At 41.9% G+C, this 25,654-nt stretch overlaps 2 protein-coding genes across 2 annotated transcripts; one reads left to right on the forward strand and one right to left on the reverse strand.

Annotated features, from left to right (window-relative positions):
* Positions 1-5,744: 5,744 nt before the first annotated feature.
* Positions 5,745-8,054, forward strand: LOC128743442 (dual specificity protein kinase Ttk). Its single transcript, XM_053840020.1, has 5 exons — positions 5,745-5,972; positions 6,024-6,092; positions 6,145-7,099; positions 7,159-7,265; positions 7,320-8,054. Exons 1-5 carry the CDS (start codon positions 5,815-5,817, stop codon positions 7,969-7,971), a joined length of 1,941 nt encoding a protein of 646 aa, XP_053695995.1. The 5' UTR covers positions 5,745-5,814; the 3' UTR covers positions 7,972-8,054.
* A 250-nt stretch (positions 8,055-8,304) lies between these two features.
* LOC128744386 (torsin-like protein) lies at positions 8,305-25,346 on the reverse strand. The gene is made up of 5 exons (XM_053841366.1): positions 25,187-25,346; positions 14,465-14,589; positions 8,845-9,031; positions 8,521-8,779; positions 8,305-8,458 (listed from the first exon to the last, which is right to left on the reverse strand). The coding sequence occupies exons 1-5, from the start codon at positions 25,344-25,346 to the stop codon at positions 8,305-8,307; spliced, it is 885 nt and encodes a 294-aa protein (XP_053697341.1).
* Positions 25,347-25,654: the final 308 nt, after the last annotated feature.

Below are 25,654 nucleotides of genomic sequence, written 5' to 3' on the forward strand. Positions count from 1 at the left end.
ACAGACAACACGCGAACGATTTTTTCAGGTACCACGAGGGACGTGAGAAAGTCACTCACGGTCCCTTCACAAGCACTCATTTTTCTCACTCGTTAGTTCATCAACAGGGCTTATAGCAACGCAAAACAAACATTTTTAGTTACCATGCAACACAACAACATTCCCTTGCCGACCCAGAGCTATGGGCAATAGCAACGGAAGGTAATATTATTTTTGTAACTGAATTGGCGACACGATGGTGCTAATCTTCTTTGGAGACTCCAAAAAATTATTAGCTGCGGATACCAAGTGCGACACATTCATTTAAAATAATGGCAGTTCCAAAACAAATATCTAAAACCTGTTTTAGATGCTACAATTTTGTGGGTGATATTTCATAAACAACACGTCGAATGCCAAGATTGGCTTTAGTAAAAGCATGTCCAATGCTTGATCCAGAGCAGCCTTCAAACAGAAACCATTGCAATCGGTAGAACCGACGATGATTCCTACGCGCCGCGAAAAGCTGAGCCTGGACATGTCGACAACCCATCGGTTAGAATACTCCGCACCTTCGTTCGTATTGTTACGATGTCGCATTCGACTAGCGGTGCTGCAAAGAGTACTCATCGCTGTTTCTCTCGATAATTCGTTCACGAGCCGGCGCCAATTCCGCGTTTTTTACTTTCATCAAGCTCATCATCTGTTTCTCCAGTACCTCGTACTTCTAGAGCAGATTTATCGAACCGTGTTTTCGAAAGTCCTCATACGCCGAGGACGCGTACAGTTCCGAGCACTTTTTGTCCCACCAAATGGTGGAAGACCGCCGATAGAACGTTTTCCCGGGTATCGGTTCCATCTGGGTTTGAGTCATGGCGTCGAGGATCAAGCCAATGATAAAGTTGTATTCTTCCTTCGGAGGAAGTTCTTCGTGTAATTCGATATTTTATGTGGCTACGTTTTTATCGGTTGTCCCCTACAACCTTGTTGGCCATTAGCACGCGAATGGGACTCAAAAATGAAACTGGTAGATTTGCTTCTAGATTAGGCTGACCAGACGTCCCGGATTATGCGGGACTGTCCCGGATCCGGATGACTTGTCCCGGATTAGTAAGCGTCCCGGAAAGTGTCCCGCATTGATAAATTTTCTAATCGAAGCAATTTTTAAAGATGAAACAGGAAATTATGTTACATTGCATGAAAAAGTCTACTGCTGACACTTGTCAGCTAGTGCACACCCTCCCCAGTCAAGGCCCCGGCCTACCGGCACCTCGAATTCTTCATCTGACCAATGTCGCTGGCGACTGTTCTCTTCATCTTCAGTTTTCGCTTCATTATCCCCCCGTATTTCAATACTGGACAAACTTGGGGACAATCTGGTGCACTCAGCTCTTTTGGGATAAACTGAAGTCCATTGTCCATTGTAGCATGCATGCTGAAACTGCGGCTGGCTATCATGGGACTTAATGAAGGGCAAAATTCGCCTGGTGAGGTATCTACCCCTGTGTATCTCCGAATTCCTATCCGTCACCAAACACTGATTTTCACACGGATGCCAATGAAACAAATCCCTTGCCAAGTCAGGACCTTTTATCACGAATCCATCCTGAAAACCAATCTCGAATCTGCTACAAACCCTACCGCGAGTCAGAGCACCCCTGGATTTGGTTAAAATCGGCCTTCTCTAAAGCTTATTCATCATCCAGTTAGACACATGCATCGCGTTTCGTCACCACCCGGCCGCAGAGTCCACGAGACTGCATTCTAGCCTTTGTTTATTGTTTGAGGCTTCTGTTGGGCTCCCCATTAGCTCGTTAACGCTTGTAGCCATTCCGAGTCGGATTCGCCGTACAGTACAGCGGTCAGTATTCAGTTTTTTTCGCCAAAGCGTTATGCCGTGATGCTGAGATCAGCCTTAACTTTCCGAGTGACCCTCAACCGCAGTTGATGATCAAGAGTTCAACTCCAACGTCTGGCCTGCACCTTGCGGACAGCCCTGGGTTTCCATGCACCCCTCAATTACTCACACCACAGCTCTTTTAGGATAATCCGTCAGTCCCACCAGCTCCCGAGCCGACGCTGATGGATTCTGCAGGTGACCGTACACAATTACGTTTATTTCTCCTCCTGGAGATGAATACCTCCAAACCACGTTACCTTTATACTGCGAAACAATAATACCGAGCAGAACCGTTTACACATAACACTACGCCACCAAAAGCGAGCATCCATGACCACTGGGAGCGCCGCTATCGCCAAAACGAAGTGCCCATTTTCTAAATGACCCCATCTTTACTACCGAATCGATTTAGCAAATAAGCCATCCAATATGTCCCGCATTCATCCAAAAAAAATCTGGTCACTTTATTCTAGATCTTCCCACAAAACTTCATGCTGTTTGGGTGTATCCATATTTTCCGCTGCTAGAGCGAAACATCATGTTCCTCAATGCACATCGCTATTTGCCGTTACGTTACATCGCATACTCAATGCAAGTCGGATCAGTGGAACAAGCCTTTTGGCTACTACCCGACATGTTATCATCAGCAAGTAATCAAGTATACTAGGAATTCAAAATAAATCCCCAAAGGCGTTAATTTGTCACGCAGTTTCTTTTCTTCAAGCATACCAAATTTAGAGATTAAGTAGCTTTTCCGCGTTTTATGTTGCACAAGAAATTTAAATTAAATGTATTTGCATTCATTCATGTAAAATTAGTAAAATAAAGACCATTTGTTCCGTTCTTTCGCAAAATCAATCAAGTTCAAGAGAAATGTGAATAATAAAAAATTTTTAATTTTGATCAATGAAATAGAACTGGATTATTATTTTAAAAATAATTTTATACGATTTATGATGGGGCCTCGAAACGCTCTCTTATCCCCGATGACTAAACTTTCCAGATGCTGGAACATTTTTCCTCCCTCTTAGAACTTCCGTTGGACTTCTTTTTTGTACACCCTGATAACCAGAGCCACGTAGCCGTGGTCATCATCGCACGAAACCGTCGTATAAGCCCGGATCACCAGCTCTTCGTTGATCGTCGCCGACAGATGAATATGCTGCCCGAACGGCAGGTCCAGGATGCGATCCGAAACCAGCGAGTGTCATTGAAAATGTTTTCTTTCCGCTCTAGTGGGAACATATGTTTTTCCGGGGAATCTAGCAGTATGGGCGATTGGGCGATTTCTTCGTACCACACTGGCTGGCGTTGGATTTATCCTTCGTACCGTTGTTGTTCAGGAAGAAATTGGTCGTGAGGGCAGCGGCGACCACCACCAGCATGCTGATCGCTATCGGAACGACATCCAATTCGAACAGGTTGCACATCGATACTTTATCGCTGATATAATATATCCGAAAACTGCTCCTTGAAATCCCGTAAAAAAACAGACCTCCATACCTGTGTGAGGACTATAAGGTCTGTTCGTAAAACACTTCGAACTAGCTTAAAAACCGCAACGGAGTTCCGCTTTCCGCACACCACAGATAACCGGAAAGCCAGGCAGAAGATCGATCCACTCGAAAGAAACGTCGCCCCTAGACTGCTGAATTTCAAATGATGATTAATTTAAATCAAAAAATATGTAATTTATTAGGTACTGATTTCTCACCTCGTCGTTCAGTAAACAACTTGACGTAAACTTCATACAAATGAATTTATGGAAAAAATGCATGTAATCGGGCTACTGAGTTTTCTTGCCGAATACATTTCTAAATTTCTGGCAGAGTAAAGGAAACAGATAGCTTTTGAGAGCTTTGAGTGGCATGTGAATATGTGAGAAATGCGAGGGACGAGATTCACTCACTTCAAATGAAACTGGTCCCTGAGATTTTATGATATTTGTTCTACGCGTGGTGTCTGTATAGTTTGTGGTGTTACGTCTGTTAGTCTGTGGAGTTACCGTGGACCCCCGTTCGTTTGACCGTTTTTAATCTGAACAATTTTTAATTTGAACCCCGCTGGTTTGCACGATGTGCGAATTAAAGATGGTTCAAATGTCATTCTCAACATGGCATCAATTGCCTTCGCAGACAATGCACATAAACACGATTTGTTTGTACTGATCTAGCGTGTTTAATCCTAGATTAATCAGTTTCACATTTCGTTTCCCAACGATTACGATAAAAATCCGATCGGAGAATAACATATTCGCTGCTTGCAACTACCAACTAAACGAGACTAAATCAAACCACCAAAACAATAACAGAGAGCAGGGCGGCCAGTTCATAGGAGTTTCAGCATATTTAGGGTTAATAGTTGTTCAAATTAAAAACGAACCCCGTTAGTTTGCATGAGGAATCGTTCAAACGAACGGGGGTCCACTGTACTATGGAAGCATCCAGGATTGTTTGTTGTTCGAGTGTAAAAATGTAAACATTGTTTAATTTTGCAAATTATTCTAGCGGGGGTACACGGTATCCAGCTTTCCACGAGCGATAATGGCGGATATTGAGCACAAGTGAGCACAATCTTTTGACATTCATTGGAGGAGCGTCGAGTTCGCCCTGACGGAGTTACTATGATACATTCATGATTGTTTGTTGTTCGAATGTGAAAATGTAAACATTGTTTAATTTTGCAGATCAGCTGAAGTGGATTCAAACTTTTATAGTGGTTTGCGGCCATAATTTGCTGAAGGCACTGGCAAACTTTCGAAACATTACACATTAACGCAAACATTAACTTCATGTTGGTCGAGCCGTTGTCAAGTTTGCTCTCGAACAGCGTCTCGACTTGATAAGAAACTTTCCGTTGCGTATCCAGCATTCCACGAGCGATAATGGCGGGTATTGAGCACAAGTGGGCACAATCTTTTGACATTCATTGGAGGAGCGTCGAGTTCGCCCTGACGGAGTTACTATGGATACCTTCATGATTGTTTGTTGTTCGAATGTAAAAATGTAATCATTGTTCAATTTTGCAGATTAGCTAAAGAGGAACATAATTGAACGGACAAGTTTTATGGATTGTGGTTTTGCAGTTTTCGCAAATTTCAAGGAGAATTTCCAAATATGCAACGGAAAGTTTCTTATCAAGTCGAGACGCTGTTCAAGAGCAAACTTGACAGCGGCTCGACCAACATGAAGTTAATGTTTGCGTTAATATGTAATGTTTCGAATGTTTAATTCGCACGATTGTGAAAAAGTATTCTGAGCCAGTGCCTTCAGCAAATTATGGCCGCAAACCACTATAAAAGTTTGAATCCGTTTAGTTATGTTCCACTTCAGCTGATCTGCAAAATTAAACAATGTTTACATTTTTACACTCGAACAACAAACAATCATGAATGTATCCATAGTAACTCCGTCAGGGCGAACTCGACGCTCCTCCAATGAATGTCAAAAGATTTTGCCCACTTGTGCTCAATATCCGCAATTATCGCTCGTGGAAAGCTGGATAGCCTACCGAATATTTTTTGTTCACATTTTTTTCCATGGTGCTCAGCTAGGTGCTCAGTTTAATTCCAAAAATTAGAATTTAAAATAAATTATAAAAAATTCAAATCTTTAAATAAATCTTTTTCATCTTTTGTCATGATGTGTCACCCTCTTTGGATTTTCATTTTGGGAATTCAGCACATTCAGCAGCGTGGTTATGTTGGCAGCTTTGCGCAATTTAAAAAGCGATGAAAGAAGGAGAACTGTCACAACAAAAACGTTCGTTGATGGTTGATCGTTTCGTGATGTGCCGTGATTTTAATGCTCAATTTTGATTAAATGAAGCTTTAATCTATTCATTTTCGTAGATAATTTGTATTTTTTTAAAAGTGTAAATAATCTGCAACAGAAAAAAGTTGTCCTACGAATTGTGGCTACTGTTTTAACGCTTCCATGTCCGCGTTAAACTCAAAGCAACAGCCTGCCGTTGCCATCAGTGAGGAACAATGCGATGATGTCGAACTTATGCAGACTTCTTCTACGGAGGAAAGCACTTCCAAAAATAGTTCTTCTGAGGAACGTTCACCACATTATTCGCGAGCTACAAAAAGGTATTCAAAAATTTGTTTGATGTGTAAATTATACGTAACAATATGTTTTAGCTTCCAGCCCAAAAGAGTTTCGGAACTGCCACCGTTAGAATCCGAGTCGGATTCAGACGGCGAAAACAAGTAATACTCTTCAGTTTGCTTTAAAATTGACATAACGTTAGTTTCTTTACAGCCTGAATTGTGCAATTTTGAACGACTCCTTTCTGTTAACCCCTTCAAAGGGAATAGAGGATTTGGAAAGCACCACAAAAGATACGTGGATAACGCCAATGGACAAAGAAAATGCTTCTGAAAAACCTGCCCGTAGAAACCTCGAACGTAGGTTAATAGCTGCGAACAATCCCGCTCAATTAGCTAACCCAAAGCGAATTCCTTTGCTGGATCGATCACAGCTAGATAAACAATTTGCTATATTCTGCCAAACCGATTCCAAATCTACGAGAACAGGCGACTCTGGTATTAGCAGTACGGCATCGTCCATGCTTTCCGCTGGTGAACAAATAACAGAAGCTGAGATGCAAGACGCCGTGGAACAGAAAAATCATTCTCCTTCCTACAAAGATTGTCCAGAAATCAACGAAAAAAATAAGCAGCTTTTTGTAACGCCCCGCGAAAAACCTGTGTTGAATCCGACAAGAGGCACTATTTCGCGCATGTTGACGTCTACTGCTAGTCGCGGATCCCGCAGCGTCCTAGAGAATGAATTTAAATCACAGAAAATTTTGTTTGCCACACCATTGGCAACGGGAGTGGCACGACCGCCGGTTAGCGCGAACGACAGTCTCTCACTGTCTCTGGTTGATACTCCGATCAAATCAAAAGAACGTCCATTGTCCCCCATCGTGGAGCAATCGCGTATCGCGACGATGCCTAAGCAGAAGATGTCGCCGAAAAAGCTAGCTCCAGATAGACGATCATCTCCAGAACCACCAGCGATACAGGTAGAGCCACGAAAGGAACCAACCCCTGAGTCGAGTGAAACAGGCGAGCATAAATCAGGGAAGACGCTGCCTACGTTAACCATTAATGGGAAGGATTATCAAATCATAAAAAAGTTAGGTTCGGGCGGATCAAGTTCGGTGTTTTCAGCCAAGCAGATTGGAACTGGCGTTGAGTGCGCTTTGAAGGTATTTATTAAATTCATTGGATTGGATTTCGTCAGATTTATAATCATCTTTAATTGTAGTTAGTTAATCTCGAAGGCGATCCTAATCTAATTGAGGGCTATTTGAATGAAACCAAACTTCTGGCCAAATTACAGGGCAATGAAAATGTCGTGACGCTCTACGATTAGTAAGCGAGTTAATAACTGTTGTAAAATTATGATTAATCATAACTTGTTTTCAGCCTTCACGCTCCCAAATCCAATCAACTGTTTTTAGTGATGGAAAAAGGCGACAGCGATCTGCACAAAATGTTACAAACTTTCCAAAAGGATATGCCACTGTATACGTTAATGCAGATTTGGTATCAGATGGTTCAATGTGTTCATTACATACACGAACATGGAGTTATCCATCTAGATCTTAAGCCTGCTAACTTCCTTATGGTCAAAGGTCGACTGAAACTAATTGACTTTGGCATTGCCAGCAATATTGCATTTGACTCTACCAGTATTATGAAGTTCTCTCAAGCTGGAACCTTCAACTACATCAGTCCAGAGGCGTTGATTGATACTTCAACAGAAAATACGAGTACGGGAAATTCACAGCCCAAAATTCGGATATCGAAAAAGGCAGACATCTGGTCACTAGGCTGCATACTGTATCTGTTGCTGTACAAGAAGACACCTTTCTCACACATTAAAAACATCTACAATAAGGTCAATTTCATAACGAATCCCAACACGGTAATAGAGTATCCATCGCTGCCAATGTACTATCCATCCATGCTGCAAGAGATGCTGCAGCGATGTCTCAGGTACGATCCCAAAAGCAGAGCATCAACGGCGGATTTGCTCGGTTACCCGTTCGAAATGGTGATTCCGATCGCGAAATGAAGTCACCGGATAAGCTTTTATTTTACATATAGTTATTTATTTGGAAGATAACGTTTTCGACAGAACAAGGTAATGTTTTTTAATTGAGAGGAAAAATAATACATATTTTATACATATGGGAGCATTTATTTTATTCGCCTTCACCATCCGCTGACAGGGTCACACGTCATATGTCGGATCCGTATTGTATCTTGCATCGAATACGATGGTTGCATTAGCATTCAATTTAAAAACTCAACAAATGTATACAAACTACTGTTTTAACATTCCTCAATATCAAAAGTACACCACCATGTCATCGATTTTTAATTCACAACCAACAAACGTTTGATCTTAGTCTAATCGATAGCACATCGGCTCAACTTTTTTATTAACACGTTTACAGCCACTATGCTGAAAAATGTCTTTTTCGTCCTTCTCGTCATTCTTCTCATCCTTCTCGTCCTTCTTCTCCTCCTTCTTATTTTTAACCATTGCCGCAACCTTCCTGCAAAACAGAAAAAGATGCTTTAAACTTTAAACATTCAAAGTTTTTGTCTGGTTACATACTCAATATTTGCTTTTGTCATCTTTTCAGGACAAAGAAGCATAAAATCCCTTTCAATGCATTGCTTTACATGACGTTCTTCTAGTGGCAGGAACGGAATGAAGTGGTCAATAACGTTGGACGAAATAATTTTACTACGCCTAAAAGCACCGACCATGTTGTAAACGGCCGTCTCAATTTCCCCTTCATAATCCTCCAGCGTTGTTTGGTCTCGATAAGTTTTCACCGTAAGCTTTTCTAGACGGTTAGCGATCTGTACGCCTTGTGTAGTACATGAAATTATTGTGTTATATTTTTACATATTTGAATCCTTAATTGCCGATTACCTGCGTTGTTAGATAGGAAAATGAAAATGGACTTTGTGTAATCATACTCTGGTGAGGAAGTATGGTGGTCCAGTAGTGAAATTAGGGCATCAAGCGCCCCCGTAGGCATCCGTTGGGTTTCATCAAACACAAACAGCGAATAGGGACAAGCTTTTATCGATGTCATGATTTCATCAATGAGTTTATTCTGTAAATAGTTATATTAAATTTCATTTAGTGTTATTCTCAACAGCTTTCTCGAAATATTAAGTTTTCTGAGTGTAAGCAGTGTTAAAAATTTTAAAAATTTTAAAATTTAAAAAATCAAACGGTTTGTGTGTGTGTGTGTGTGTGTGTGTGTGTGTGTGTGTGTGTGTGTGTGTGTGTGTGTGTGTGTGTGTGTGTGTGTGTGTGTGTGTGTGTGTGTGTGTGTGTGTGTGTGTGTGTGTGTGTGTGTGTGTGTGTGTGTGTGTGTGTGTGTGTGTGTGTGTGTGTGTGTGTGTGTGACGTGACGTGATACGTGACACGATTTTCTCCGGAACCGCACAACTGATTTTAACGATCTTAGTGGTAAATGAAGGCCAGTACCAGTAGTTCAAAACCAGTAGTTCAAAAGTTATGCTTGACAACCTTGTTTTGATCATCTGTTTCTCAGAGATGACCATGGCTATTAGTCTCATTCAAACGGTAATATAGCCTCATAGATCCCTATTGAATTGTTTTTTGATTGGACATGTAATTTGGAAGTAATGAATATTGATGTTATCCAAATTAAGGCATCTAGGAAAATATGTGTACATGCAGTTTTTATTTCAAGAATGTTCCAATTTTTAATTAAAATATACGGGGCGCACAATTGGGTGCACTTATGGTGGTCTGTTATATTGATTTGCTTTTGTTCATTAATAGTCTATATTTTTATGATGCTTGCATACATTTTCCGTCCCTTCCTATTCATTCTTTTATGTTCAAATTCAATCTGAATTTGCACTTTTTTAGCATGTTATCAAAAAAACTGAAGTAACTTTTTTCTCGTATCAAAATGTAGTTGCAACTGGCTGGTTACTTACTTACTTACTTAGGTTGCTTGCGGTCCTAAGACAAAGCCTGTTGAACAAAGTTTCTCCATATAACTCGGTTGAGGGCTTACTTACTTACTTAATTGGCCTAACGTCTTACGACAAGGCCTGCGCAGTATAATTTCTCCATCTGTTTCGGTCCATGGCAACTGATCTCCAGTTCCGCGGGCACCCAGAGCTCGCCAGATCTCGCTCCACCGGGTCTTGCCACCTGGCTCGCTGTGCCCCTCTTCGTCTTGTTCCTACCGGATTTGATGCGAAAACCATTTTTGCAGGATTCTAGCAACATGTCCTGCCCAACGTATCCGTCCAGCTTTAACCACTTTCTGAATACTTGGTTCGCCGTAGAGACGCGCGAGCTCGTGGTTCATTCTTCGCCTCCATACACCGTTCTCTTGCACTCCGCCAAAGATGGTTCTTAGCACCCGCCGTTCGAAAACTCCGAGTGCTCGTAGGTCCTCTTCTAGCAATGTCCACGTTTCGTGCCCGTAGAGGACAACCGGTCTAATTAGCGTTTTGTACAGTGTGCACTTTGTACGGGGGCTCAAATTGTTCGACCGCAAGTGTTTGTGGAGTCCGTAGTAGGCCCGACTTCCGCTGACAATACGTCTTTTAATCTCACGACTGCTATTGTTGTCCTCTGTTGCCAGTGAGCCAAGGTATACGAACTCGTCGACTACCTCGAAATCATCCCCGTCGATTACCACGGTACTGCCCAAGCGGGCCCTGTCGCGCTCGGTCCCGACCGACAGCATATACTTCGTTTTAGACGTATTTATCTTCAATCCAATCTTCTCTGCTTCGCGTTTCAGTCTGGTGTACTGATCTTCGACCGCCTCAAATGTTCTGCCGACAGCGTCCTCTGCGAGATTCGAATGGGTCCGACAATCCACCCGAGATTCTCACACAGCACTGGATCCCATCCATCGTAGCCATGATAAGTCTAGTAAGCTTACCCGGAAAGCCCTTTTTCGTCCAAAATTTTCCATAGCTCTTGTCGGTTTACGCTATCATATGCGGCTTTGAAATCGATGAACAGGTGGTGCGTGGGAACTCGGAATTCGCGGCACTTCTGGAGGATCTGCCGCAGGGTGAAGATTTGGTCCGTTGTAGACCGACCCTCCATGAAGCCGGCCTGGTATCTTCCCACAAATCTATTGGCTATTGGTGATAGTCGATGAAGAGGACTTGGGACAGCACTTTGTAGGCGGCATTCAGGATAGTGATGGCTCGATAGTTCTCACAATCCAGCTTATCACCTTTCTTGTAGATAGGGCAGATAACCCCGTCTTTCCACTCCTCCGGTAGTCGTTCCGTATCCCAAATCTTGACAATCAGTTGATGCAGACAGCCGGACAACTTGTCCGGGCCCATTTTAATAAGTTCCGCTCCAATGCCATCCTTTCCCGCTGCTTTGTTGTTCTTCAGCCGCTGGATGGCTTCTTTAACTTCCCTTATCGATGGGGCTGGCACATCTTCGTCGTTTGCTGCACCAATGTGGTCACTTCCTCCGCTATCATGGTTTTCCGCCTGCACGCCATTCAGGTGTTCATCGTAGTGTTGCTTCCACCTTTCGATCATCGCATGGTCGTCAGTCAAGATCCCTCCATCTTTATCTGATACCTCCTTGACGAAGCACATAAAGTCACGTGGGTTTCCCGCGACGGCCGAACAGAAAACCAAATCGACCACATCTGCATCAGCCGGAAATGGAGAAGGAGCCTTCTTGATGTACGCAACAAACGCAGCGCTGACATTGCATCCGACCATCATCTTGTTATCGCTGAGATACGTCTGCGCGTCGCACGTGTCGCACGTCGCAAGTTGTTGAACAACTTGAATCTCGAGCCTCGGAGTTGCCATCTGGTGGTACCGTCGAAGAGCAATGGACCGGCATCAAGAACGCCTTCATCACGACCAGTGATGAAACCCTCGGCAAAGCGCGCAGTGGGCGGAGGGAGTGGATTTCGGATGAAACTTGGAGGAAGATCGACGAGCGGAGAGAGGCGAAAGCCGGCATTGAGCGAGCGCGGACCAGATCGGCTAAGACAGCTGCCCGTCAACGATACGCCGAACTGGAGAGGGCTGTTAAACGTGCTTGTAGGCGGGACAAGAGAGCCTGGACTAACTCCCTAGCCGAACAAGGAGAAACCGCCGCCGCCAATGGTGATATCCGTTTGTTGTACGATATTTCTCGCCGCCTTAGTGGTGCCAGGATGAATACAAAGATGCCGCTAAAGGACAGAGCTGGTCAGCTATTGACTGACCGTACAGAACAGCTTAAGCGATGGACTGAACATTTTGAACAACTCTTCCGAGTTTCAAATGTCAGAGACCAACAAAACCAGCAACGTACGACGCCTACAGTTCGTCGAATAAATCGCGTGAACTCGGAGGCGCCATCGCTGGATGAAATTGTAGTTGCCATCAAGAGTATGAAATCCAATAGAGCGCCAGAGATAGATCGTATTTCAGCCGAAATGCTCAAAGCTGACCCATTTTTGGCAGCCCAGATGATGTATCAGCTTTTCAGCAATATTTGGGAAACCGCAATTTTTCCGGTGGACTGGATGCAGGGCATATTGGTCAAAGTCCCTAAGAAAGGAGACCTAACGGAATGCGGTAACTGGCGTGGCATCACGTTGCTCTGTATTACTCTCAAAGTACTCTGTAAGGTAATCCTCAACCGGATTCAGGAGAAGATCGACGCTACTCTCCGGCGGCAGCAAGCTGGATTCCGTGCTGGCCGATCATGTGTAGACCATGTAGACCGCTCCGCATTATATTGGAGCAGATCAACGAATTCCAGGACTCTCTTCTGCTTGTGTTCGTTGACTTTGAAAAGGCGTTCGACCGACTCAATCACGAAAACATCTGGGGCGCACTTAGGCGTAGAGGAGTTCCAGATAAGCTAGTCCATCTCATCGAGGCTCAGTACGAGGCGTTCTCGTGCAAGGTTTTGCACGACGGCGTCTTGTCCGACCCCATAAGGGTTACTGCTGGCGTGAGACAGGGCTGCATTTTATCACCGCTTCTGTTTCTCATCGTTATGGATGAGATATTAGTTGGAGCAATTGACAGTAGACCAAATCGAGGATTGCCTTGGAATCCTCTAACGATGGAGCAGCTAAATGACCTCGACCTAGCCGACGACATTGTCTTGCTCGCACAACGCCGAAACGATATGCAGAGCAAGTTAGACGACCTCTCCGAGAGCTCCCAGGCAGCAGGTCTCACAGTCAATGTAGCGAAAACTAAGTCTATGGTAGTGAACACTGACAATTCCACCAACTTTACAGTAGCGGGACAACAAGTTGAGCAGGTAGCCGTCTTTCAATATCTTGGTAGCCAAACAACGCCCGATGGTGGTACCAAGACTGATATAGCCACACGGATCAGGAAGGGCAGGGGTGCCTTTGCAGGTCTACGAAACATTTGGCGCTCAAACCAGATCACTCTACGTACGAAAACCCGAATCTTTAATTCAAACGTTAAATCCGTACTGCTGTATGCCTGCGAAACGTGGTGCGTCTCAGCGAAGACAACGCAAAAACTGCAGGTATTCATTAACCGGTGCCTGCGATATATTATTCGTGCCTGGTGGCCTGATAATTGGATATCCAATGAGGAACTCCATCGTCGGTGTCATCAACGGCCGATAGCCACAGAAATTCGTGAGCGTAGGTGGAAGTGGATCGGACACACCTTGAGGAAAGGAGCGAATGAGGTTTGCAGAGCAGCACTCGACTGGAATCCACAAGGACAGCGTAGAAGAGGCAGACCCAGAGGCTCATGGCGACGGAGCTTAGCCAACGACATCCGGGCTGTAGACGAGAACCTGTCCTGGCGACAGTTAAAAGCCATGGCGGGTAACCGTCAGCAGTGGAGATCTCTGATTTCATCCCTTTGTTCTGCCGGACCGGCGGACATGGACACATAAGTAATAAGTAAGTCCTTGACGAAGCCCTCTGTGTGATTCGAGTGAACTTGACAATCCATCCGAAATCCGAACACAGCACTGTGTACCATCCATCGTAGATTTAATCAGTTTGATGAGCTTCCTGGGGAAGCTGCTCTCGTCCATGATTTTCCATAGCTCTTTCCGGTCGATGGTATCATATGCGGCTTTGAAGTCAACGAATAAATGATGCGTGGGAACTCTGTATTCACGGCCCTTTTGGAGGATTTGCCGCAGTGTAAATATTTGATCCGTTGTAGACCGACCTTCGACGAAGCCGGCTTGATAAGTTCCCACAAATCTATTCGCAATTGGTGATAGACGGTGGAAAATGATTGGAACAGCACTTTATAGGCGGCATTGAGAACGGTGGCTACTGGCTGGTACGAATAATAATATTCGCTTAAATTTTCCAAACAAACTTTTCTGAGTGTCCACTGTATAACTACCTAACTGTAGAGATGACAGTGATAACCAGCAAGCTAGCAATTTTATATCGCAACTTGTTTTTTTTTTCGATCAAATTTAAAAAATGGACGTTAACTTTTCCTTGAAATTGCATAATTTTTACCTGTTTATGACTACAGATTTATAGCATATTTACCGTAACTTGATCAGCAGAATTTCTGATCCAGTAATTAGCAGCATACTTGTGTACATAGGTACTGTTATTGCCTTGCTCGTACAGAGAAGTTATTACAAAATTCGTCACGTAATTCTTTCCTGTACCTGAAAAGATATATACATATGTTTATTATAAATGATGTGTCATAATTTGAGATGAGTAATATTAAAAGATGGAAAAGTATAATTGTACGAACGTGCGGACCGAGCCACAAAGGCTGATAGAATCATAACGAATTTAGCAGCAATCATTCGCTGGGTAAAAGAGCATTAATTGCAATTATCAACGCTATGGAATGCGAGATCATTTTTCTTATGGATTGTAATTAGGGATGCTATACCGGTTTTACCGAAACCGGTTTTACCGGTATTACCGGGCTATTTTCCAATACCGAATTACCGGTTTTTCCAAGACCAAAAACCGGTATTTTCGGTATTTTTTTGCATGATCAAATAACAACTCAAGAAGCCTGAATCGCTGGTAAAACGTTTAAAGCAAGGGGAAACTTAAATTCATGATTGAAGGTTCTACAAATAATAACTCAATTATGTAGTTCTTCCAAAGGGAAAACCCTGAAATACCTCACCGCTCTCAGCATAGAGCCGGAGTGCCTCATGCTTTTTAAGCAGTCGTCTCCATTCAACTTGTTCCAATCCCTGGGCTACTCGTCGCCAATTTCTCAGTCGTCTCAGAAGTCGCAAATCACTATCGATCTGATCATGCCATCTTGCATGTTAAGCTCCTCTGTTACTGGTGTCGAGGCGGTCGTTGAAGAGAACTGTTTTCGTTGCTGAGAAACAAGGATACGCTTTATTTAAGCGATGAGGAATTCATGAAGAAATAAGAAATTGTCACAGTGCTAAAACCAGCCTTGGCTGCTGTCGAATTACTGTACCGGAAAAATTGCAAACTCTACGAACTACGCACTCTAAAACTACTCTCGGAACACCTTTCAAGTATCGCACAACTGCTGTTCGAGTTACTGTATTGATAGAATTTCCGAGAGAGTTCGTATATTTAAATTTATTCGTTTTATAATTAGCCGCGCTATGTGCAATGACTTTGTAATATTCTTCAAGGCATCAAGGATGTTTTAATAATAAAATTCTGCAAGGTTTTATTATTTTAAAAGTCAATGGAATAAACTCAGAAACCGAGCAGGCAGAGGAACCAAAATCAACTGAAACTTCAGCTATAATTTATCATAAATGTCAGTATCTAAGCAGCTTATTGAAAGCTCTTGAACAAGGGTTTTCCTACGCTACATTTCTAATTTATCACTAGGAATTGTTCTTTCTTTCTCTGTGGAAACCGAATGAAGATTCTCTGCCTCCGGAAGTTTTTCATTGAAATTGGTTCTCGTTTAAAAGATGACATGGTAAATTCTCTTCGCATTGTTAAATATTATTTTTTTAATGAACTAGTCAATTAACTACGCGACAGAAATTGAGAATCGTTGATTATGGAAGGAACTTCTTCAAATCATATGATTTTTAAATATAGTTTTCAAGAGTTAACTTTTACCGGTTTTACCGGGGTTGCATTCATCAATACCGAAAAACCGGTTTTCAAAATACCTCCCCGTATTGGCATCTCTAATTGTAATAGAGTCGAACTGGTGGCAGTCCATATAAGTTGCAGTGCAGTCTCGCAGGATTTACATACATACTACCAACTGGTAGGTATAATCTCCCGCCCACTTTGAACAAAGAGTTATACTCGGCTCAAGCAAGAGCTGTTCGATGTGCGACGGATCAGCTCTCGGGATGGAACATACTTACTTACTTACTTACTTACTTACTTAGGTGGCTTGCCGTCCTAAGACAAAGCCTGTTGAACAAAGTTTCTCCATGTAACTCGGTTGAGGGCTACCGCTTTCCAATTCCTCGAACACCGAGTACTCTCTGGCAAATTTCGCTCCACCTGGTCTAACCACCTTGCTCGCTGCGCTCCTGGTCGTCTTGTTCCTACCGGATTTGAGGCGAACACCATCTTTGCAGGGTAGTTGTCCGGCATTCTTGCAACATGTCCTGCCCATCGTATCCGTCCAGCTTTAGCCAGCTTCTGGATACTGGGTTCGCCATAGAGCAGTGCGAGTTCACGGTTCATCCTCCGCCTCCATACTCCGTTCTCCTGTACGCCGCCGAAGCTCGTTCTTAGCGCTCGTCGTTCGAAATCTCCGAGCACTCGCAGGTTCTCCTCGAGCATTGTCCATGTGTCATGCCCGTAGAGAACAACCGGTCTAATAAGCGTCTTGTACAGGGCGCAGGGATGGAACATAGTTCTGTCAATTGGTGGCTTTAATTTATTTGTCTTGATCGATGACATCGACAATGATATTACCATACATATTCAACAACACTTTACAGATGGTTGCCAATGGCTTGGGACAGACCAACCATTTTGTCTACACAAATGGTTGACTTTTAGATCTTACATTTCTCCCGAAGCATTTTTATACAATCGCACCATTTTCTTCGCTATCGTGGACCCCCGTTCGTTTGACCGTTTTTAATCTGAACACTTTTTAATTTGAACCCCGTTGGTTTGCACGACGTGCAAATTAAAAATGGTTCAAATGTCATTCTCAATATGACATCATTTGCTTATGCAGACAATGCACATAAACACGATTTGTTTGTACTGATCTAGCGTGCTTATTCTGTTTTACAATGCGTTTTCCCAACGATTATGGTAGAAATCTGATCGGAGAATGAAATATTCGCCGCTGCTTTCAACTGCCAACTAAATAAAACCACCAAAACAATAATAAAGAACAGGGCAGCCAGTTCACACAAGCTCCAGCATATTTAGGGTTACCAGTTGTTCAAATTAAAAGCTAACCCCGTTAGTGTACATGAGGAATCGTTCAAACGAACGGGGGTCCACTGTACCTGTCGATTGTCATTTTATTTTATTACTTCACGAGTTGGACGCTCCGCACCAATATTAGTATTACACAAAGCCTCCAAAATAGACTATTGCCAGTTACATGGAAAATCGCGTCAATAGTTATAATTTATAAGTCCAGATGTCGTACCGAACGTACTGCTTTGCTAAAGTATTTTAAAAAACTGATGCACGCAACTTTGTATAGAGCAGTAGCACTGACCGTCTTTAACAGTCAGCACAGCTACATGAAGCATCGCTCAACAACAACAAATCTAATGTGCTGAATGCCTTTGATACTGTACACACAATCTCTTAATTGACAAAATGAATCACATCGGATTTCCATCATTCTTCACTGAATAGCTTTGCTCATACTTGTCCGTCCGCAGACCCTTCATTAACGCCCAAACACAAATGCATCCATTTTTTGAAACATCCGGAAGGTCCGAAATTTGACAGTGTAACATATTGTCTGGTCCTCGTGTACCTCAAGGTGGTGTGCTTGGATCTCTGGTCTGACTGACCGTTATAATCTATATTAACAACTTGTTGAAGCTGCTTTCATTCCTTTTGCTGACGATCTAATAAATTTTCGGATGATTGCCACTGCTGTCGGCTGTGTCGCATTACAGCAGACATCAACCTATTGCTAGCTTAGTGCGGTAACAACGGTACCGTAATCCGCGCGCAAATTGGTTACTTGGGTGAAATCAATGAAACGTACAATATAGATCATTACACGGGAGCTTCTAACCACACTTTTTTGACAGCACTTGGTGGTTTGTTTACATGGTGTTAAAGTTTGAATTGAGTTTTCTATCTTTGTCCGGCAGATAATGATAAAAAATTATAGTTTTTATTTAAGAGAAAGCACCTTACATGCATTTTAAAGCAACTGATGCAGTAATCCTTCACGAAATTTTAAATCGAAACTGCTGGATGTGACAAAAAACATGTAAACAAACCACCAAGTGGTGTCATTTGACGGCAAAATGACGTCATCGCAAAATGATCTACAGTGGACCCCCGTTCGTTTGAACGATTCCTCATGCAAACTAACGGGGTTACTTTTTAATTTGAACAACTGGTAACCCGAAATATGCTGAAACCTGTGTGAACTGGCTGCCCTGCTCTTTGTTATTATTTTGGTGGTTTGTTTTAGTTGGCAGTTGCAAGTACGAATATTGCATTTTCCGATCGAATTTCTATCGTAATCGTTAGCAAAACGAAATGTGAAACCGATGAAACACGCTAGGTCAGTACCAACAAATCGTGTTTATGTGCATTGTCTGCATAAAGAAATGATGTCATGTTGAGAATGACATTTGAACCATTTTTAATTTGCATGTCGTGCAAACCAGCGGGGTTCAAATTAAAAAGTGTTCAGATTAAAAATGGTCAAACGAACGGGTGTCCACGGTATATGCTTCTACATCAAAATTATCTTACCAGTGGTCCCGTCGAAGCTATAAAAAATTAAACATAAACGGCCATGTTTTATTATGAATATTCCAAACTTACTACATCACCAAGGGTTTTTGTGATTCGGTATTACTCAAATGACCTCTTAGTGCGTCAATCAATATGTCTTGAACAATGTGCTGACCAAACAGGTTCTTTTGAAGTTGTATACGCAAACCTAGGACATTTAAATGTTTGTTCTATAAGACATGCTCTGTATTGCATAATGTGTGTCTTACCATCTATATCATGTTTTAAGTACGGGCTCATGCAGCATTCGTTGTGTGGACAATTAGGATTTACTGTCCTGAGCAAACTTCGTCCAATCCAACCTAAGGCTGTAGTAACAGCTCCAACAGCAAATCCAATAGTATAAGGATTGACAATCACAAACGGAACCGCTCGGCATGGTTGCAGCAAAATGATTGCCAAAAGCAAAGCATTTATATATTTTACGAGGAGCATACTTAGTTCTATAGTTCGATTAAGAAAATTACCAACAGCAAGCTTAAAAAAACTATGACTAGCACTTTCAACATCACTCAAAATATTAGCCATGTGTTTATGATATATAGGGTAGGAAGGGGCACAGTGTGTACGTGAAATTTTCTGTCTTATGACATGTTATTCCATTTTTGAAATAACTTTTTTTTGTGTTTTTTGTTTTTTGTCATTCGAGACTTCTGCGGGGTTGGGACTTGAACCGGGGTCCTTGGCGTGAATACTAACCATTACACCGGGACTGACTCCCTGAAATAACTTTCTTCACGGTACATTTTTCAACTGGTGATAAAAAATAATCAGTAAGCTAAGAGTTTCTACTTGAAAATGATTGCAAGTTCTGACACGTGAAGTTAGAAAATATTGCTTTCTATACGTTTTAAATCTATATACAGTCTCATCTAGATCATTTTATGTAACCTGGCTGTGCATAGAATAACGACACCATGTCAAAAATATTGGATATACTTTACGGATAACTGCAAAACTAGGATCGAATTTTATTTTTTTGCATTTTCGACACGCTTACACCTTCAGAAAAGGATTTTTTAATATCTAATATCTCGTTGAAAACTTACGGCAGATATTGTGGAGTCACCTCAAGGGAAGTCCATTTGAACGCGCTTTCCCCAAAAGTATAAGGGTCCATGCCTAGTGGCATGGGCGCAGGCTTGAAGTAGAACTACGAATGTAGAGCAATTCGTCTCCCAATGCCAAAACCGGTGATTTTTGTACGAATTTCATATAATAGATTCCCCAGTTGCGCAGTAACGGAAGGTTTACTTGCGCTGTTGTATTTTGTACAACACCTGTGAACCGTTGACTTTATCTCGGTATATCTCGGGAATCTAGCAATAAATAAAATTACTGTTTTCAGTAAGGTTGATCCGCAGACAAATGGTGGAAAAAGTTCCATAAGTTTTTCACCAAGTGGCATTAGTATTCGAGAGAATTCTGTTACGTTTTAGCATGCCTATAAATCGGAGTTGACGCGAGTAACGAAAGGTAAAGGATTGTGTTCTTACATGTGAGAAATTCATAATTTCAACTCTTCAGCTAATTTAAATAGTGGACCTGCAAAGGTCCGTTTGTTATTCTCGAATTCTCAAATTTCTGACTCGTGGTGTCCATTGTCTATTTTCGTCCATCAGATAGGTTATTGGTGTGTGGATTAATGGTGGGAATACTGTTTATGGGACAAACGCTACTGGTAGGATCTGTAATCAAGATAGACTTTTATGTTTATGATGTTATGAGTCGCAAGCTAGCTGCCTGCCGATGTGTCTCCAACGAAAGCCGGCGACCGACTGATGACGCACACCGAGGCAAAGCAAACAATGTTTCAAATGCAACCTTTAAAATTGCCACCGATGTGTCTCGAAAACTTGCAGTCCGGTGCGTCGCAAGCTAGCTGCTACTGGCTGATGTTTCGCCAACGAAAGCCGGTGACCGAAGAAGGTAAGGAAAGGAAGTTTAACCCATAGCTCATCTCGTATATATATCTGTCATCCGTGCTAGGGAAGCACTGACGTGGGAAGGCAAAAAAATGCAAATAATGAAATATTAAATATTCGACTCATATTTTCTCAATTATTAAACGTCTGTTAGGGAAACATGTAATCTACTGTGTTGTAATGGATTTTTTGAAAAATTTCCAATCGATTGATACCAATACCTCTAGAATCTGTTGACGAATGACTGAGTTATAAGCGTGCAAACCATAACCACTTTTCGTTACATGTTCCCTTTTCGTTTTTCTAAAGTGCACCCCAATATAGAAATCAAAGAAGTAGTCCTACTTCAAAACCATGTTTCTTTAGCTGGCGGTACGTGTATCTCAGAAGCTAGTGGACCGATTTAGCTGAAAATATTTTTCAGCATGTAAAAATAAATTATCCAAATTGTTACGTAGCCGTTTTTTGTTATCTCGATTTTTCAATTTTTTATGAGCTTTTAATTGGCGATTTTTGATGAAAAAACATATCTCTTTTGGAAAAATTTCCATTTTGGTAATTTTTCGAACTTTCAAAAACCGCTACGTAACAATTTAGGTATTAACTTAGAGCTTCAAAATCATCCTTGAAATCCGTTCTACGATACTCCGTTGGTTCCCGGCGCGTACCGTCAGCAAGGAACTATTTTCTAGAGCGCATTCACGCGCCCACCTGCACCAGCATAATAATCACTACACTCAACCCCCGCTAATATGAAAAACACCTCGTTCAGATGGTTCAGATCAGGCGAATTCATTTTTAATCTGAATATTTGGTAACTCTATTCACTTTCACATACGCGCAAGGCGCGTACCCTATGACCTTGTTGTTTTGGAATGACGAAAACAAACGTTTTGAAAGCATGTCGAAAATGCTCGAATTCTGAACATCCAGATTGTAGAACTGGAAATTGGTTCGACAGTATCAACTAAAATAGTCTATTTTGAGTGCTGCAGAGAAATAAGTTGCATATGAGCTATATTGCCAAAGCTGCTGAGCAAGAGGAAACGTATTAAGTTTTTTTGCTTTTTTTTTCAATTTGCCCGGTCAACTTAACCGTCAATTGTGTATGACGTGGTATGACGCTTGATCAGTTTTTAATGTGAACACATCCATACCAACGGGGTTCAGATTAAAAATGTTCGGATTAAGGAAGGTCATTCCAGCGGGGGCACACGGTATTCTGGTATCCAAAAAATACAAAATATATCTTCAAATATACCTTAACCAAAATACCCCTACACTTGACTATAATTCTAGCATCTGAAAAAAATTTACGAAAATCTATTATTTTTCGGTCTTCCAGAGTAGGGTCCCCCCCTTAATACCCTAAAACGTTATGCACGTTGCGGTTAAAATAGTGATATGTTTAAATGCAGGACGGCTTGAGCTTAGTATCATCTAAGTGTGCCACCTTTGCCCCGACCTACCCTGTGATTTGAACGCAAGTATTCTTATCTTTTGTTTGCTTTTTCGTTGAAAAATGCAAGCGATAAGTTGCTCGTTGCTCCCACACCTAAGGCCAAGGCCCAGTCTTTCTAACAAGGTGATATAGATTTCTTTTCTTGGAATTGGTCAGTCAAAGTGTTAGGGTTTGGGTAAGCTCTATCCGATCTGCCTTTTATCACACGTTAAACACGGTTTTGGTGTGGATGGTACGATAGTTTTATTTCGATTGATTCGACTGACAATGATTAGCTCAATCCTCAATGCTGACAATGTTTAGCTCAGGACCACATTGAAGCAGGAAAACTAAAATCAGATGGCAAAGAAAGCCATTCGTATTGTTTGATTGAGCGATAATATTGTCTATTGATTTTGTACTAAATTGAGGTGTTTAAAAAAAGATCTGCATTTACTTAACTTAACAAATGGCCGGTCACCGTTTCAACCTAAATCTAATCCTGACGAAAGAGACAACTAGCTTTATATTCAATAACACGCCTTTAATTCGTATCACAGTTCTCGCGTTATGCAAACAATGTTTTCATTTGTATGCGGGAGAGCTCTCCAACCATCATAAGAACTTTCTCCGACCCCAAAAACCTCTGCGTACAAATTTTCACACCGATCGAGTCAGTAGATTTAGTGTCTATAAGGCACATACATGCAGACAGACAGACATTCATTTTCATATGGTCGGTGTTAAATCAGACCGGACCAAGTCGCAAAATCTAAAAAAAGAATAAGTTAATGATAGCAAATGATTAAGAACTTCCTAATTTACATTTTACTCTAATCAGATTACTACACTACATACAGATTACTACAGATTAGCAAACTTTGACTTCATTTTTCTCGAAATTAGATATTTTTGTTACTTGATTCGGTTTGACTTAGGGTGAAATTAGTCGTCATTGATTCTGCCACTTTCAAAAGCAGTTTTTTTGTTTGAAACAAAAATTCTGTCCATGAAAATATATTCACTGTGTTCAGATTGGCAAGAAGAATGCAGTGAATATACTGCTTCCGCAATTGGGCTCTCCGACGAAAAGTTAATGACTGCTAATTTCCCGTTAACACCGTCCATATATACATACTAGCTAACCCGGCCAAGTTCGTATTGCCACAAATTAAACTTGTGCTGTACATTAATTGCAAATCTCGGATTTCGCAAGTGTCTGAGTTCTACCCTAGATGATTTTTGGCAGTTACGTAACTACGAAAGCATGGGTAGTTTAATACTCAAATTTTCAATTTTTCAAATTCCCTCCATTGCTACGCCAGATAGAATAAGGCTGATAGCATTTAAATATTCGCCGTGATTGTATATCATTTCGCCGAACACCATTTCATATACCTTTTTCCTAAAATTCTACTTTCCTTAGCATAAAGTCTCAAATGAGAGAGAGTCTGTACATGATTCTTTTAGAACTATAAGGAAATAGGGGTGAATAGGACAAAATGGGCTACTTATCATCATTTCCGCGTCCGCACAGATCGATCCCAGTGTGTAAAAACTGGTTGGTTGGAACCACTCGTTCGGCAGGTAAATCTTCCGGCGAGGGTTTTTTCTCTGGATTGTGACTCTATAACTCTTCCTAACTGTGACGAACTCGAACAAATTGCAGTCCGTGTTAAGTTGCAGCATCGCTCACTCTACATAGTTGCTGTATATCTACCGCCCAACTCAGCTCACGTAAGAGTAACACAGTGTGTTTTGGATTGTTTTTCAGAATCGGACATAATCTTGTCAATAGGCGATTTCAATTTACCTGTCTTGAGGTGGAAGGCCGACGATGATATTAATGGATATATTCCTTCGAGCGCCTCAGCTGAAATTGAATTACACTTTACAGACGCAATGTTTTCCAATGGCTTGAGACAAATTAATCATATTGTCAACCATTCATATTATTACTTGACGAGATGGACGCGACAATGCCTGACGACCAAGTTGATCAGATCAGATTTGACTACTCTGCATGTGACTATGATCTGTTGAACTCTATTTTTGCGGACATGCAGTGGGACGATCTATTTTCTAACACTGACTCAGTTGGCCAGATGCTACTTGCTCTCTATGATTCACTTTAAGGTGTTATCACTAGACAATGGTCTCCAACTTCAAGCAACCTCCGTAAAATGCGCAACCAATATTTCTTTACTAAAAGCGAATCTGATAGAGCTAAACTTCGGGAGCGTGAGGATGAGTATAAAGCTGTCCTTGTCGCAACATGACAACTATTTGCAAAGGATTCAGTCTGCTGTTAAACAGGACACCTTCTGTTTCTGGAATTTTGTTAAGAAACGCAAAACTGGCAGCAATATTCCTCCGTCGGTCAACTTCGAAGGAACAACTTCTCACTCGAGCTCAGAATCAGCTAATCTTTTCGCTACGTTTTTCGAGGGCGTATTTGGTAAAGCATCACCCGTCCAGCGACACAACTGCTTCGAGCATATACCGTTCCGTGATATTAATCTACCACTAGTGCAGTTTTCTATAGACGAAGTTCGGAAAGCTCTTGAAGATCTCGATTCAACGAAAGGACCCGGAACAGACAGTTTACCACCAGTATTTTCAAAAAACTGCGCTTGCATCGTCGATTACCGCTGTTTTTAACCGCTCAATCAGCAGTGGATCGTTCCCATTTGCATGGAAAATGGCGTCCATCGTGCCGATCCATATGTCCGGAAGTTACAAATCGGTCACCAATTACCGTGGCATATCCATACTTTGCAGCCTCAGCAAGGTATTCGAAAAACTACTCCATACAACTATATACAGATCAGTTGCACCGATCATCTCTAACAGCCAGCATGGATTTATGAAGCATCGTTCGACAACATCAAATCTTATGTGCTACGTCACAGCGATATCACGTGAGCTAGAAGCTAAGCGGCAAGTGGATACGATCTGTTTTGATTTTGCGAAAGCTTTTGATACTGTACCGCACAATCTCATTATTGAACATCGGATTTCCCTCATGGTTTACCGAATGGCTATACTCATACTTATCCGATCGCAAAGCATTCGTTACAGTAAACTCCGTGCGCTCCAGAACATTTGACATATCGTCTGGTGTCCCTCAAGGCAGTGTGCTTGGCCCGCTCATCTTTCTAATTTATATTAATGACCTGGTCGAGCTGCTGTCATCATCGAAATTATCGTTTGCCGACGATCTAAAAATCTTTCGGGTGATTGGTGCCCCTGCCGATTGTGTCGCATTACAGGAGGATATTAATCGTCTGCTAGTCTGGTGCAGTGACAACGGCATGCGTGTTAACAGCAATAAGTGTAAAGTAATATCATACAGTCGCCGTAACACCGTTTTTCTTCATCAATACAGCATGGGACCGGATTGTCTGGAACGTGTTAACT

Source organism: Sabethes cyaneus, chromosome 3 (assembly GCF_943734655.1).
Source record: "Sabethes cyaneus chromosome 3, idSabCyanKW18_F2, whole genome shotgun sequence".
NCBI lineage: Eukaryota > Metazoa > Arthropoda > Insecta > Diptera > Culicidae > Sabethes > Sabethes cyaneus.

Excerpts from the sequence above, each read along its gene's own strand:
- LOC128743442 (XM_053840020.1), top strand. The coding sequence starts at position 5,815 with ATGTCCGCGTTAAACTCAAAGCAACAGCCTGCCGTTGCCATCAGTGAG. Across the intron at positions 5,973-6,023 it reads TATTCGCGAGCTACAAAAAG|CTTCCAGCCCAAAAGAGTTT; the intron begins GTATTCAAAAAT and ends AATATGTTTTAG. Across the intron at positions 7,266-7,319 it reads GTCGTGACGCTCTACGATTA|CCTTCACGCTCCCAAATCCA; the intron begins GTAAGCGAGTTA and ends ACTTGTTTTCAG.
- LOC128744386 (XM_053841366.1), bottom strand. The coding sequence starts at position 25,346 with ATGTCAAATGTTCTGGAGCGCACGGAGTTTACTGTAACGAATGCTTTG. Across the intron at positions 14,590-25,186 it reads TCGCAAAATCAAAACAGATC|GTACAGGAAAGAATTACGTG; the intron begins GTATCCACTTGC and ends ATATCTTTTCAG. Across the intron at positions 9,032-14,464 it reads ATTCTGCTGATCAAGTTACG|AATAAACTCATTGATGAAAT; the intron begins GTAAATATGCTA and ends AACTATTTACAG.